This window comes from Canis aureus, chromosome 14, assembly GCF_053574225.1.
Source record: "Canis aureus isolate CA01 chromosome 14, VMU_Caureus_v.1.0, whole genome shotgun sequence".
NCBI lineage: Eukaryota > Metazoa > Chordata > Mammalia > Carnivora > Canidae > Canis > Canis aureus.
The window spans coordinates 51,281,806-51,298,756 of NC_135624.1; the positions used below are offsets into that span (position 1 = coordinate 51,281,806).

At 35.7% G+C, this 16,951-nt stretch overlaps 1 protein-coding gene across 1 annotated transcript in view; it reads right to left on the reverse strand.

Moving 5' to 3' along the window:
• Nucleotides 1-16,951, reverse strand: part of PDCL2 (phosducin like 2) — a 29,873-nt gene that overhangs the window by 12,621 nt on the left and 301 nt on the right. Inside the window, exons 2-3 of the mRNA XM_077848066.1 lie at nt 11,774-11,894; nt 11,144-11,234 (exon numbers count right to left, since the gene is read on the reverse strand). Of these exons, the coding sequence (XP_077704192.1) occupies nt 11,144-11,234; nt 11,774-11,894 (212 nt within the window). The remainder of the gene's footprint in view (nt 1-11,143; nt 11,235-11,773; nt 11,895-16,951) is intronic.

Here is a 16,951-nt window from a genome sequence, read left to right on the forward strand (position 1 = left end):
AAGAAGCATATGAAAAGGTGCCCTACATCTATGTCATCAGGGAAATATGAATTGAAACAAGAGACGACTATGTATCTATGAAAAGGGTCAAAATCCAGAACACTGACATCAAATGATTGAGAGGATGTGAAATCACAGGAACTCTCATTCATTGCCAGAGGGAATGCAAAATGTATACCTTTTGGAAGACAGTTTGGAGGTCTCTAATATAATTAAACACCATATGACCCAGCTATCATGCTCCTAGGTAAGTACCCAAAGGAATGAAAACTGCGTCCACACAGAAGCCTGCACACAGGTGTTTATAGCAGCTCTAATATTATTTATCATCGCCGAAACTTGGAAGCAATAAAGATGTATGTACTTCAATAAGTGAATGGATACGCTGCAGTATAACCAGATACTGTATTATTAGTCAGTGCTAAAAAGAAATGAGCTATCAAGCCATGATAAGACACAGAGGAATCTTAAATGCATATTACTAAGTCAAAGAAGCCAATTTGAGAAGGCTACATGCTGTGTGACCCCAACTATATGACAATCTGGAAAAGGCAAGACTATGGAGACAATAAAGATATCAGTGGTAGCCAGGGATTGGTAAACAGGGGAGGGAGTGGGGCGTTGGAGGGGTGGAGGGGAAGGCTGGTAAATAGGCAGACCATGGAGAATTTTTAGGGCAGTGAAAATACTTTGTATGATCCCATAATGATGGATACATGTCATTATACATTTGTCCAAGCTGATAGAAAATACAACACTAAGAATGAACTGTAATGTACACTCTGGACTTTGGGTGATTATGGTGTATTGATGTGGGTTCATCAATTATAGTAAATCTAGTACTCTGGTGGGAGATGTTGATAATGGAGGGAGGAATGTGCTGGGCAGGAGGTATATTGGTGTGTATATATATATATTTTTAGGGAGGGATGGGGAATGAACACTAACAAGTTCAGAATTTCTTTTGGGTTGATGAAAATGTCCTAGAATTAGATGGTAGTGAAAGTTTCATAACTCCGTGAGTATACTAAAAATCACTGAATTGTATGATTTAAATGTTAAAGTGTATAGAACTAAATATACACACACATTAGTAGAAGCAAAACTGGGCAACTGAATAATATAAGTATCTTCTATCAGTGTCAACATCTTAGTTGTGCTATTATACTACCATCTTGCAAAACAGTACCATTGGAAGAAATGATAAAATGTATACAAGATTTCTCTGTATTATTTCCTACAACTGCATGTGAATCTACAGAAGCTGCTTCAAAATTTCACATTCACCTACATATACTTGCTGTACCTTCATACACCTTCATACACCCACGTACATCTCTGTACCTTTCACTCAGTTTTTCTACGAATGTAAAACTGCTTTAAAAAAAAAGTCTTAAAACTTTTTGTTTTGGCTTTAATTGAGGAATTTGCTTTAAGTCACCACCATCAGGATGACTATGGAACTTTTCCTTGTTAATCACAACTTTTGAAAGGCTACAGGTTCCTTTTTTCCTTAGATCCAAAGTGACAGCAGAAATATGAAAGTAATGCTGTAATTTGGGGCGATTAGAATTGGACTTTTGATATGGAATATGCAAATGAGAGAACTTCCACATTTAGTGCCTCTCTTTAATCTCTGTGGCAGAGATTGGTTAGGTGCTTCCTCTTCCAGGGCTCACGGGAAAACTACATTTGCCAGCTTCCCTTGCAGTTAGGTTAGGCCTAACTGGAGCCTGGATTATGTCCAATAAAACAAGAGTGAAAGTGATACGTGCATTTCTGTGACTCACTCCTGAAATGTCCTATGCTATCACTTACACTATCTCCCTAGTCTCAAAGCCTGGAGGGAAAGGATTCTGACATGACAAAAAGAACCTGAGGAAAAGAGCCCAGATCCCTAATCATCACCCAGAGGAGACTTGTTCAGGGGAACTGTAGGACATGCACCACCTGTGAATGAGGAACTCTGAAACCACTGAGATTGTATAGCTGCTGGTTACAGCAGGATTAATCACCTCCATAAATTCTGCTGACACAAATTATTACATTAGTAGGATTGCTATCCTTGAATAATCTTTGCATTCCTTGAATAAACTCTATTTACTATATACGATTATTTTAATATACTGTTTTATTTGCCAATATGGTATTTAAGATTTTGGAATCTATGTTTCAAAAGTGAAACTGGTCTAAAGCAATGTTTTTCAAGTTAAGGCATGTGGACATTCTATATGAGAATCCTTTAGGTATAGCAGGTTCTACAGATGGGCGTATTCCTGAGATCCAACCCAAATTTACTGAATATTACCCCTTGGTGTTGCTCCCAGGAACACATATTATTAACATATACAAAGGTAAAAAGACCCCAGATATATATGTGGCCAATTCTCTTGCATTTCTACCCCCATTAACTTCCCATCTCAAGGGCTATTCTGAGGCAAATATAAGACATCATGTAATTTCACCTGTAAATATTTCATTACATAGCTCCAAAAGACAAGGCTTTAAAACATTTAATTCACATGGCTCAATCACACCTAAAACAGTGATAATTCCTTAATATATTTAGATATTGTTCAAATAATCCTATTCTAAAATACATAAAACATACATAAAATTTACCAAATTAACCATTTTCAAATGTTCAGTGGCATTGAGTACTGTCTCCATTTTTAAAAGTCTGTTCAAATGAGGATCCAAATTAGATTTATACAAATGTTGTTAATATCTCTTAAATCTCATTTAATCTACAGATTCCTTTTCATCTCTTTTTTTCCCTAGCAATTTCTTTGTTGAAGGAAACCAGATTGTTTGTCCAAGATTTCCCACAGTCTGAATTTTGCTGGTTGCATTATCATAAAGTCAATTCACACGAGAAATATAATTTTTTTATTAAAAGTGTTGGATGGTTATTTTGACCTACCAACCTAAGAATCATGAGTCTTACTTCATTTCTGAATGAGCCTTGTCTAATTGTGACAATCAGGGTTATATTGTCAGTTAATATAACAATGTTTTATGCAATAAGTTAGTAAGCTCTCCATCCTTATAAAAACAGAGATTATCTGTGCCTTGAAAATAGAGAAAAATCAGCTAGAAAGCAAATTTTAGGAAGCAGTCTACCTTCTGTCTTATGCTTCTCTATCACTTGAATCAATTTTAGAAATTTATAATTTCATCAAAAATCATATTTTTAAATGATGCATATGATCATATGTCAAATATTCTCCTGGTTCAGCTTCTTTCATTTAGTATAATGCTTTTGAATTTCACTAGTTATTGTGTCCATCAGTAGTTTGCTTTCTATTCTTACAGAATAGTATTCCATTTCATGAATACACTACAATTTGCTTTTTCATTTATTTTACATGCATCATATTGATGGACTGTTAGGTTGTCTTGTTTTTAGCTATTGTGAATATTCATGTACAATTCTTTATATTGACATATATCTTCCATTCCCTCAGGAATGTGATTGCTGATTTATATGTTAAATGTAGGGGGATCCCTGAGTGGCTCAGTGGTTTGACGCCTGCCTTTGGCTCAGGGCGTGATCCTGGAGTCCCCGGATAGGGTCCCACGTCCCGCGTCGGGCTCCCTGCATGAAGCCTGCTTCTCCCTCTGTCTGTGTCTCCGCCTCTCTCTCTCTCTCATGAATAAATAAATAAAATCTTTAAAAATAAAAAAATAAATGTACGTGTGGCTTTGTAAGAAATTGCCAAACTGTTTTCCAGAGTGGTCATATGAAGATTTCAGCTCCTCCTTGATCTTTACATTTTAATTGTAATATAACTCATATATTAGCATATCTTAAAGATATTGTGAGTTTGGTTCTAGACCATTGCAATAAAGTGAATATCACAATAAAGCGAGTCAAAGGAATTTTTTGATTTCCCACTGTGTATAAGTTGTTTACACTATACTGTAGTCTATTGAGTGTAATAGTATTATGTCAAAAAACCCCAATAACTTCATAAAGTAAAAATAAATAGCAAATAAAAAATACTTTATTGTGGGCAGCCCCGGTGGCGCAGCGGTTTGGCGCCTCCTGCAGCCTGGGGTGTGATCCTGGGGCCTCGGGATCGGGTCCCACATCGGGCTTCCTGCATGGAGCCTGCTTCTCCCTCTGCCTGTGTCTCTGCCTCTCTCTCTCTCTAAGTAAATAAATAAATCTTTAAAAAAAATACTTTATTGCTAAAAAATGCTAATCGTCATCCAAGCTTTCGGAGTCTTAATCACTGATCACAGATCACGATAACAAATTTAATAATAAAAAAGTTTGAAATATTGCAAGAATTATGAAAATGTGACAGTCCTGAAGTGAGCAAATGCTTTAGAAAAATGGCACCAAAACCTTGCTCAAGGCAGGGTTGCTACAAACTTCCAATTTGTAAAAAATACAAATCTGCAAAATGCAATAAAGTGAAGTACAAGAAAGTGAGGCATGCATGTGCAATAAAATTCAACTATTTAAAGTATACAATTCAGTGATTTTGTTAAAAAAGAGTTATTTATTTATTTTAGAGAGAGAGGGAAAGCATGAGCAGGGGGAGGGGTGGAAGGAGAGAGAAAAGCAGACTTCTTGCTGAACACAGAGCAGAGCCTGATGCCGGGCTCCCTCCCACAACCCTGAGACCCTGACCTGAGCAGAAAACAAGAGTCAGATACTCAACCAACTGAGCAACCCAGGCACCGACAGTTCAGTAATTTTTTAAATATTCACAAAGTCATGCATCCATCATCACTACCTAATTCTAAAATATTTTTACTGCCCTAAAGAAATTCCATCTGTAGTTATTCCCTATTCCCCCATTATAGGCCCTATTAATTAATCTACTTTCTGTCTCTATGGATTTTCTTATCCTGGGATAGTTCATATAAATGGAATCATATAAAATGTGGCCTGTCACTGGTTGCTTTCACTTATTTTCAGGGTTCAATCATGTAGCATGTATCAGTACCACATTTCTTTACATGGCTGAATAACATTCCATAGTACAGATGAACCACGCTTTGTTTATCTAACACCCAGTTAGTTGATGGACATTCACGTTCTTTTTGGGCTATTATGATAGTCATATCATATTATATATATATATGTATATATATACATATATATACACACAGTAATTTCTGGATCATATGGTAATTCTATGTTTCATATTTGAGGAAATTCCATTCTATTTTTCAAAGCAGTGCACCATTTTACATTCCCACCAACAATGTATGAGGGTTCCAATTTCTCCACATACTCATCAACTCTTGTCTGTCTTATTATAACCACCCTAGTAAGAATGAAGTGAAATCTCACGGTTTTGATTTGCATTTCCCTAGTGATTAATTAAGTTGATCATCTTTTCATGTACTTATTTTCCATTTGTATATCTGCTTTGGAGAAATGTCAATTCAAGTCCTTTGCATGTTTTTTTAATGGGTTATTTGTCTTTTGTTGTTGAGTTCTAGGAATTCTTTATACATTCTGGTTAGTAATCCCATATCATATATATAATTTGCAAATATCTTCTCCTATTTCGTGGGTTTTCTTTTCACTCTCTTGATAGTGCCTTTTGCACAAAAATTTTAAATTTTGATACTGTCCAATTTTCCTATTTTTTCTTTTGTTGCCTATGCTTTTGGTGTCATTTCCAGGAAATCATTGCCAATTCCAATGTCATGGACATTCCCCCTCTCCATGTTTTCTTCAAAAAGCTTTAGAGTTTTAGTTCTTACATTTAGGTCTTTGATACACTTTGAGTCATTTTTTGTTTATGAGATAGGAGTCCAACTTTATTCTTCTATATATAGAAATCCAGTTTTTCCAGTACCATTTGTTGAAAACATTGAAAGGGTTTGGGATCTTGTTGAAAATCATTTGACTATACATGTGAGGGTTTCTTTCTAGGCTCTCTATTCTATTCTATTGGTCTGTATGTCTATTCTTATGTCACTGTCACATTGCTTTGATTACTGTCACTTTGTAGTACATTTTAATATCAGGAAGTTTGAATCCTCCAACTTTGTTCTTTCTCAAGATTTCTTTGGTTTTCAGGACATGGCTTGTGTTTCTTCGTATTCATTTTGCCAATTTCTGCCCTTAATTGGAGATCAACTGGATTAATTTAAAATACATTCAAACTAGGCAATATTAAGTGCCTGACATGAAGCTTTTTAATTGTAGTGTAAGTGCCTGACATTAAGCTTTTGATTGCTGAGGCATCCATTTAAAAAGATATACATCTTGAAAAACATATTGCCAGCTGTATGACACAGCTACTAGCAAAATAACCAGATAAAGAATTAGGCTGCCCCCACCCATGAAGAGCCCTCTTTCAGAAAACCTTGGATAACCTGGACTGCTTGAGTGGCCAGCTTTCCCTTCCCATGCTCTAATTCCAGCTCTTATGCTCTAAATTAGCCAGTAAAGAGTATACCTGTGAAACCTAAACATGCTACCATTGGATCCTAATAAAGGCAGAGGCCTAGCTCTGCATTCTCTCTCCCTACCTATGATCTGGCTCTGTGGCCCACAGGCATGCCACATATTTTCCAGGACCTATGAGTAATACATCTTTTTCCTTACTGCTTTCTGATGGGATTTTTGCTTAAGTGCACTCTAAAATAATAATAAGAACCACAAGGCTGGTCTAGCCAAAAAATATGAATAATACAGGCCCAGATGAATGCCTCAGGCATTCCTAGCCAACAGCATCACTATCAATAGGTTGGGACCAACACGACAAAGCAATTACTAATAAAGGACTTACTTTTGTCATTTAGCTCATTTCTGTGTTTCTCATGTGCATTTTCCCCTCAATTCTCCTATCACTGTTTCTTTTTGTATTTACTTGATTTTTATAATGTGCCATTTTAATTTGCTTCTTTTCTGTATTCTTTTAGTTTTTTTCTCAGTGGTTACCTTAAGGATTAAAATTAATGTCTTATAATGACCTACCGTGAATAATTCCAACTTAGTTTCAATACTACACAAACACTCTGCTGGTATACACCTCCATCCCTCCTCTTTTTTACTGTTACTGTTACAGACTACATTGTTATGTATTGTCTGTTCATTAACATCAACTTGTAATTGTTGGTTGTTTTATATACTTGCCTTTTAAATCATACCAGAAAAGGGATCCCTGGGTGGCGCAGTGGTTTGGCACCTGCCTTTGGCCCAGGGTGCAATCCTGGAGACCCAGGATCGAATCCCACTTCAGGCTCCCGGTGCATGGAGCCTGCTTCTCCCTCTGCCTATGTCTCTGCCTCTCTCTCTCTCTCTGTGACTATCATAAATAAATAAAAATAAAAAAAATAAATCATACTGGAAAAAATAGAATTAAGAACCAAAATTTGAGCAATTCTTTTATATTTACTTATGTAGTTATCTTTACCAGAAGGCTTTGAGTTACTATCTAGAGCCCTTTAATTTCAGCAGGAAGGACCCTTTTAGCTAATTTCTTAGGGCAGTTCTGGTAGAAACAAATTCACTTATCATTTATCTAGGAATGTCTTCATTTCTCCTTCATTCTTGTAGCATACTTTTGTCAAATGAATAATTCCCAGTTGACAGTTTTATGTGTTATTGCTGTTGTTTTGCAGAACTCTAAATATATCAACTCATTGCCTTCTGGCCTCCAACGTTTCTGATGAGAAATTGACAGTTTTATTAAATGTTCCTTGTATGTGGCAAGTCACTTCTCTCTCACTGATTTCAAGATTCTGATATTTTTTCATAGTTGATTATGATGTGTCTTTGTGTGGGTCTCTTTGAGTTTATCGTACTGAAATTCATAGAGTATCTTGGATTTATAAATTTATGATTCTCCTTAAATTTGGTAAGTTTGCAGGCATTATTTCTTCAAATATTCTCTTCTTTCTCTTTTCTTCCACTGAGATTTTTATAAGTTGGCTCACTTAGTGTACCACAAGGCTAATTAGGCTCTGTTCACTTCTCTTCATTCTTTTATCCTTCTGTTCCTCAGATTCAATCATTTCAATTGTCTTATTTTCAAATTTGCTGATTTTTTTCTTCAGCTTGTTCAAATCTGCTTTTGAAGTCCTCTTTATTTCACTTCAATTTTTATTGTACTTTTTAAGTTTCAGAGTATCTTTTTCATTCTTTTTTATAATTTCTATCTCCCTTTATAGCTATTCTCACTTTGTTCACATGATCCTTTCCTGTCTTTGTCCATGTCTTCCTTTAGCTCTTTAAGCAACTTTATTTTTTTTTAAGATTTTATTTATTTATTCATGAGAGAGAGAGAGGCAGAGACACAGGCAGAGGGAGAAGCAGGCTCTACACAGAGAGCCCGATGTGGGACTCGATCCAGGGTCTCCAGGATCATGCCCTGGGCTGCAGGCGGCACTAAACCGCTGCGCCACCGGGGCTGCCCTCTTTAAGCAACTTTAATTTAGTTTTGGTTCTATGTCATTGTCTAATAAGTCTGACATCTGGGCTTCCTCAGGTGTCTTTTGTATCTATTTAGTTTATTCTTTGAATAGGCCATACTTTTCTGTTCCTCCATATGTCTTGTGATTTTTTTTTTTTTTTTTTTGACAAGAACACTGGATTCTTACAATGTGGTAACTCTGGAAATCAGACCCTCACCTCTGATGATTTCTTTTATTGTTTTATTATTATATGTCTCTGTATCAGAGATCAGCCTGAGGTAAAAGCATTAAAGTTGTTTCAGGTCTTTTCTGAGTTTTCATCTTTCCCAAATCTTTCTAAATTCCTCATTTATATGGTTGTTTTTGAATGTCCAAAATAACAAACAAACAAACAGATGTAGCTCCTTTAAATCTTCTGGAAGCCACCTGAGCCAGTGAAAGTTGACACCACTCTTTGTGCCTATTACCTTCTACCTTCAGAAGCAACAATTCATAATCAGAACACAGAACCTTGATATTGAGGACAAAGTCTTTATTGTCCACTCTCCAACAAGCTGTGCCAGAAACACAGGCTGCTGTCCAAGCAGTTGCCTACCATGGGGCTGGGTATAAAGGATGTATAGCTCTTACCACTCTAAGGACTGAAATCAATCAACACTAACTACAACTTACTGTTAAACTTTATCTTGGAAGCTGCAAGTGTTCAAACCGACTTCAGAGTTCCAAAGCTGTCACTTGAGACAGTCTCTGCCAGTACAATAGTTATCTAGGTGGAAATATAGATTCCTGGTGCTTTCTACTCTTGCCATCTTTCCTGATGTCAACCTAGTCAGTTGTTTTTCTAAAGTCTCTCAAATTTGGGTTTTTCTCATGTATTTTTATAATTGGACAGAGGTTATGAATTACCGACAAGGATATTATGTGGGTAATATATCTTTCTCAGTGCATGATATTAAGAGTTACTTGATGTCAATATAAATTATTGGTGATGTTAACCTTGGTCATTTCTATAAGATGGGATTTGCCAAAACTACATCGTAGACTTACTATTTCCTCCATTATAATTACTAAATATTTTGGGGGAGATAACTTTCAGATTATGAAAATATCCTGTTTCTATTTAAACTTTCCCACTCATTTCAGCATCTGTCAGCAGAGCTGGCCAATGGGGGATTATTATTCTGGTCTTCCAATGGTGATTTTTTCTTTTTTAAGATTTTATTTATGTGTGTGTGTGTGTGTGTGTGTGTGAGAGAGAGAGAGAGAGAGAGAGAGAGAGGGAGAGAGAGAGAGAGAGAGAATGAGCCAGGGGAAGGGGCAGTGGGAGAGGGAGATGCAGACTCCCTGCTGAGCAGGGAGCCTCATACAAGGCTAGATCCCAGGACCCTGGGATCATGACCTGAGCTGAATGTAGACACTTAACTGACTGAGCCACCCAGGCACACCTGATGGTGATTTTCTTTTTTCTTTATTCTACCTAACATTTATATATTGGAATTTTCAGTGAGGAAGAGGTGTGACTTTCTCTGAATTTGTTCATGTATTATTTATTTATATCAGTATTATGAGTATTTATTTTGTTGTTCAAGTTGTTCTAACACTGGCTATTTTCAGGTCTTTAGTTTGGTTCCTATACCTTTATAAAACAATTTTTCTTTAGCACTTCTTTACTTTCTGGTACAAGATGCTCCAGACTCACATTGTGCTTTCTCAACTCATACTGCAGAATGAAGCAGTTTTCCAAGGAACACTGGTTCCTGTTATTAAAGAATAGCATGTATAAACCAAGAGCTAAGAGCTAGGTGTACTCATTGCTACCAGACTATTGCTGCTTCTAACTCAATTCCCTGTTGTTGTTTTTTTTTCCATTTTTATGTTAAAACAAAGCATTCTTGGGGCCAAACCTACTTGATCAGGATGTATATGTCTTCTTTTTAAATCGCGGACCTAACTTGCTAATATTTTGTTTAAAAATTTTGTGCCTATGTTCATAAGAGGTATTTTTCTATGACATTGTTTTTAAATTTTTTTTATTTGGCTTTAGTATCAGGATAAGTTGGAAAATATATGCACCTGTTCTAATTTCTAAAATAATTTATTTATGACTGGTAACTAATTGTTTATTAAAGGATAGACATCATCTTAGAAGGAAAACTGTGGCTTTTTTTGGTCTTTTATTGATGTTTTCCACTTTACTTAAATGTAATCTGATGAAGTTCTATTGTATATTATTGAATAGTTTTTTACTTAAGCAAAGTTAAAAATATTCCAGAAAAAAATTTCCATCTTATATAAAGTGAATTGGTTTTAAAATGTTCTTAAATGGGGCACCTGGCTGGCTCAGTTGGTAGACCATGTGACTCTTGATCTCAGGGTTGTGAGTTCAAGCTTCATGTTGGGTATAGAGGTTACTTTAAAAACAAAAACTAGAACTAAAATGTTCTTGGAGCACCTAGGTGGCTCAATCAATTAAGCTTCTGACTTTGGCTCAGGTTATGAACCCAGGGTCCTGGGATTGAGTACCATATCAGGCTCCCTGCTCAGCAGGGAGTTTGCTTCTCCCTCTTCCTCTGTCCCCCACCCCTGCTCATAATCTCTCGAATGTATAAAATCTTTAAAAATAACTAAAATGTTCTAAAAATTAGTTTTTTTCTTTTAAAACTCTATAGGGCTTTTTCTTGTTTCATTCTTCATTCATTTATTCTATTTCTCTATTCAAAAACTCATAAGTTGCCCAAATAAATCACTGTACCTATATATTTCAATAGCTCTCATATCCTCTTCATCAAATTCATCTTCAGCTTCCTTCAACTGTGCAAGAGTCATTTTTTCATATGGTTTAACTAAAACAAAATACATTTTAGATAACTGAATTATTTAAAAACCATTTTTTTACTTTATAGAAAAAACAATATATAGATAAATGGAAATAAAGAATATCTTTAATGTTGCAGGTTCTCCAATATATAACTGTATTTTGTGGCTGACTGCTTCAGATTTGTTTAAGGTGAGTCTCCCTCCAAGTTCGCAGAATTACCAAGTTACATTTAAAGTAGATGTGAACTCAGACTCCATAAATTCAGATTTCCCAAGTGCTTGAAAATCTTGACAAATAAAACATATTATATACATGATCAAAATGGAAGATAACTATGGCATAGAGGAATATGGTAGAGAAAAGGCTCACTAGGTTAGATACCAGGACATTTCAGCTGTTACTAACCAGCTTGTGACATGTGACACATGAATTTAAAATTTTAGGTATTAGCATCCTCATTTCAAAAGTGTAGGTAGGATTTCTAATATCCTTTCTCTCAGTTTATAAAATACATTTTCGCTATCATTATCTCCTTCATCCAGCCCACTAACTGCATAACTGTACCCATTGCTTCCTTCTGTAAACGTAAAACCATTTCTTCAATTTCATCTTTTGGTTCTTCTTTTGGAGGAAGAATGCCAAAATCTCTTAAAATTTCATTCCATTCTGTATCTTCATTTGGATCCTATGAAAAAAATAGAAAATCTATTAATATAGCTGTGCATTTTAATATGTATATGCAAAACATATATAATAGCATTTTCAACTATGTAATTGTTCATGAGCTCTATAGATAACTAGATAATTAGTTTCAAAGAATAGAACAAAGTGGCCTACTTTTCCCTCACTTCCCAGCACTAGTGGTAACATACTTTGATAAATAGGATACATCCTCTACCCTCAAAGTTACCGAGATGTTTAATAAAAAATCAATTTGGAACACATATATCAAATATTAATGAAGTAAACTCATAAATCATGGAAAATTCTCTGATGACTATAGAATTCACATCATGCACACAAATACTGTTCCATTTTTCTACATAGGCATTTAAGACCTCCAGGTGAACATGTTTCTCTTTTCAACTATACAGCTTTGAGGGCTCTTACTCTAAGGTTAAATGTTAGAAGAGGCTGGGAAGTTTTCCATAGTTTAAATTATGTCTAATCATAGTTTCTTTCTATGAAAGTTAATCTTGTTTTCTTTGTAACTTAGGATTTGATATTTTATTTGCTGCTTTTCCAGAAGTTGTAATATATTAACTCTTATCTTTCTAGTTTGATGTCCATTTTCACTGATATTTCCTTCCAGGAGAAGAGAGAACTATACATACATGAAGGAATACTGTGGCAAAGTATTTGATGACTTTGAATGATCTCCACATTCTGGTATTCACATCCCTCCATAGCCCTCTCTCCTTGATTATGGGTGGGAACTGTGACATGCTTCTAACCAACAGAACATGGCAAAGATGAAGAAATGTCATTTCTGTGATTATACCCCATAATATTGTAGCTTCCGTCTTGCCAGCACTCTTCTCATTGGCTGGCTTTGATAAAGCAAGCTGCCATATTGTGAGGCGCTCTATGGAGAGAACTATGGGAATAACCTGCAATCAGCTAGAAATTGAGGTCTTTAGTCATATAGCCCCCCAAAAACTGAATTCTGCCAAATACCATGTAAGTGAATTTAGAAGTATATTCTTTCTCTGCTGTACCTTCAAATGAGACTGCAGCTTTGGCTAACACTTCCATTGCAACCTTGTGGGAGACTCTGGAGAAGAGGTCCAGCTAAGCAATGACTGGATCCTTGACCCATAAAAAACTCTGAGACAATAAATATGTTGTTTTAAGACAGCATGTTTGTGGTACTTCGTTATGCAACAATAAATAACAAATACAAGTACCATCTTATTTCTCCTCTTCATTCTATTCTTTGGCCAAAGTTTTGTTTTTCTATCCACACTTTGTCTTTTACCAGTCTCCCTATCCATGAGATCTTCCTTTCTATTCTTTCTTTTCAATCCCTATTTTTCTATATGTCTTATAACAATAAAAAATCAGTATCAGTAGGAGTTCTGCACTAGTAGACTACACAATTTGAATATAAGCCTTTTGCTGAAAACATCTAGTAAAATTTGAAAGCATTGGAGAATCAACAAGGCAGTGAAGAGAATTATCAGGAGAAGATCTTGGATAAGAAAGAGGCCCAGAGAGGAGTTGTATGTTTGGAGCCTTTCCCTATGGATCAACTATCAATTTTGGAAGAGGGCAAGAAGCTGAGAAATTGAATAAAGCCTCACAGATTTGAGCACAGTGACCAAGGAGAGAAATCACTAAGAGATCATTATATATTTGGAATTTAAGAAAACACTTTGGTTCTTAAAGAAGATTAATGAAATTGATAAATATTTGCCAAGACTAATAATCTACATACATATATTTGAATATCTATAATACAATGTTACAATTTCTGCCTTAAAGAATTATAATATCTTTTAAGGAAATTAAGAGAAAAAATATATTTAGTTTTTAATGTTTATCCATCCCCCACCACAGTGGTACCTTTGTTTAAAGCAAATTCTTCATTAAAGCCAAAATAAGGGGTGCCTGGGTGGTTCAGTCAGTTGGATATCTGCCCGAGGTCCTGGGATCAAGCCCCTGCATCAGGGTCCCTGCTCAATAGGGTTTGTCTTTTTGATATTGAATTTTAAGAGCTCTTTATATATTATGAATATTAATCTTTTGTCAATTATATAATTTACAAATATTTTCTCCCATTTTGTGGTTTGTATTTTTGCTTGATTGATACAGCAATGTCCTCTGATGCATAAAAGTTTTAAGCTTTGGTGAAGTCCAATTTATCTATTTTTAACTTGTTTTGCCTATATTTTTGGTGTCATATCCAAGAAATCATTGCCAATCCTATGTCATGGTGATTTTCCCCTATGTTTTTTTCTAAGTATTCTATAGTTTTAGTTCTTACATCTACGTCTTTGATCCTTTTTCAGTTAATTTTTCTTTATTCATTGGATGTGGATACCCAGTTTTCCCACCACCATTTGTCAAAAGACTATCCTTTCGCTTAAATAGTCTTAGCATGCTTGTTGCAAATCATTTGGTCAGTGTGTAAGGGTTTCTTTCTGGGCTCTCTGTTTTATTCCATTTTTCTTTATTATGTCTGTCTTTCTATCAGTACCACATGGTTTTACTGCTGCTTTGCAATATATTTTGAAATCAGAAATTGGTCCTCCAATTTTGTTCACCGCTTAAAAGACTTTCAGGTATGTTGGGTCTCCTAAGATTTATATGAATTTTAAGATGGGTTTTTCTATTTTTACCAAAAAATGTCATTGGGGTTTTGGTAGGGATTACACAGAATCTGTAGACTGTTTTAGGAAGTATTGACATATTGACAATTTAAGTCTTCCAATCCACGGACATGGGTTGTTCTCTACTTATTTATGTCTTCTTTAATTTCTTTCAGCAGTATTTTGTAGTTTTCAGTGTACAAGTCTTTTGCCTTTTTGGTTACATTGATTCCTAAGTATCTGATTCTTTTTGATGCAAATATACAGGGAATTGCTTTCTTAATTTTCTTTTGGATTATCCATTGTAGTGTATAAATATGTCTTCATCAATTTTTTTGGCTCACTATTCCCTGCAGATAATTTCAATCTAGTCTTACTTTTTTAAACTAATAAACATAATTGTTTTATAACCTGTTTCTGATCATTCTAACAAAGTCTCCTGTTGGTTCACATTCATAGTGACCTGTTTCCTTGTGTGCTTGGTTACTTTTCATTGATTTCTGTTTCCTATCCTTGGGAACTTATCTAAGGCAATTCTTTGAGCCCTAAGATAAAGACATCTTCCAACACAGAGGATTTTTAAATTTCTTCCTGGCATTTATGGGCACTAAATCTATAACTAATATATATCAAATTTAAGGCTTGCTGGACCCCCGACAATATGCCCTAGGTCGTAATCTATATGAGAGTTGCCTTGGGCCACAACTTCTTGGGGATAGGTATTATTCTTTTTCTTTTTCTCCCCTATTCCACTAGCATCAAGACACCCTTCCCTGAATTCCCCTAGACATGAAATTATCTTTTGTTCCTACTCCTATTAACTTTCCATCGTTTGGTGGACCATACCCCTTTGGTTCCTTTCACCCTGTGATTATACCCAGGACCAAAACACAGACTGCTAATGCCTTCAGGGTAACAGTGGCTTTGGAATTGTGGAAATCCATTTGTGTGGTTTTCCAATTTCCCTTCAAATTTGGTCTCATAGTTTCTTACTATCAAGTCATCCCTTTGATGCTTTTAAAGAAATGTGTTTTACATGTTAGCCAGCATTTTTACTTGTATGAAGCAGGAGAGTAGTTCACTATCTCAGAAATCCAGCACTACCTTTTTTAAAAAACTCCTTCTGCACTTGACATCCCCTACCATCTTCTCTTTTCTCCTCCATAGTTAAACTTCTTGAAACAATTGTCTACCTAAGCTGTAAGTACTCCCACCTCCCATTAACTCTTCAATCCACTCCCAAGTTGCTTCCAATACTTTCAAAAATGTTCTAGCTAATGTCACCTATGAGCTCCATGTTGTTCATTTCAGTGGATATTCATTGTATTTGATCTCTTAAGCAGAATGGGAGAGACTTTGTCATTCTTTCTTGTTAAAATGGTCCTTCTTGATATTCATGATACCACATTCTTATGGTTTTATTTATACCTTCTCTGTTCTTCCTTAACTGATGTAGGAGTTCATTGCAATGGAATATAACAGTAAATGCTCTACAGTCTATGCTTTCCTTCATTTTTAGAAATTACTATGAAATTTTATCTACTAGAAATAGGTACCAAGATCTATTTGTTAAAACTATTATGGCATTTATCATGCCACAAATAGTTACCACTCTCTCTCTCTCCCTCATAGTAAGCTCTTTTAGAAGAAATTGGTAACTAAACATAAACACTGAATAAACTGGCTGTTGAATAAATCAATGAATAAATGAACAAAGGTTAATGTGCCGTTAACTTCACTCTCAATTATATTTTGACCTATTTCTTAAAGAGGAGGCATAAATCCAGACAAATTTGCAATGTTTTTACAGATGGAAGAAAATGTACTTGCTAGGAATCTAATTGACACACAAAGACTATCCATTAAAAATTACATGTGATTTATGTTCAAAATATCCTAGTAAATTATACAGTATATACAGTAAAAAATAAATATGTAAAACAAGAAAAAAATCACAGTTTTCATTTGGGGGAGCGGGGGGAAAGCAGCAGTTTCTGAAAGTCAGAAAGTGAGAATTTTACTCTGATAAAAGAAGAAACAGAGGCACAGGCTTCCGGCTAGTATGGAAGCTTTAGACAGAGGCGCAGCCCTCTAAGGAACACCTGGAAGTCTAGCTGAGCTTTTGCAGTCAGGTGGGAGAAACTCCAGGGACAGCTGGTCTCCCTCAAGACAGATGCAGCTCCTGGGTGTCCGTTCTGATATTTTTTAAATTTTTTATTTTATTATTATTTTTTAAAGCAGGAGAGCAGAATACTGCAATTGAATGACACCCGGGCTACCGTCGCTGGCCTGTTTCTCAAGTCAGAAGTAGGGCAGCAGAAGGCTTCCAGGGCGCAGGTGTGAAACCCGGCCCTCGACCCTCCGAACGCTCCCCCAGGCCCAGCCGAAGTCTTGCGTGTGGATTTGGTGTTCTCGGGGGGCTCAAGTCGGA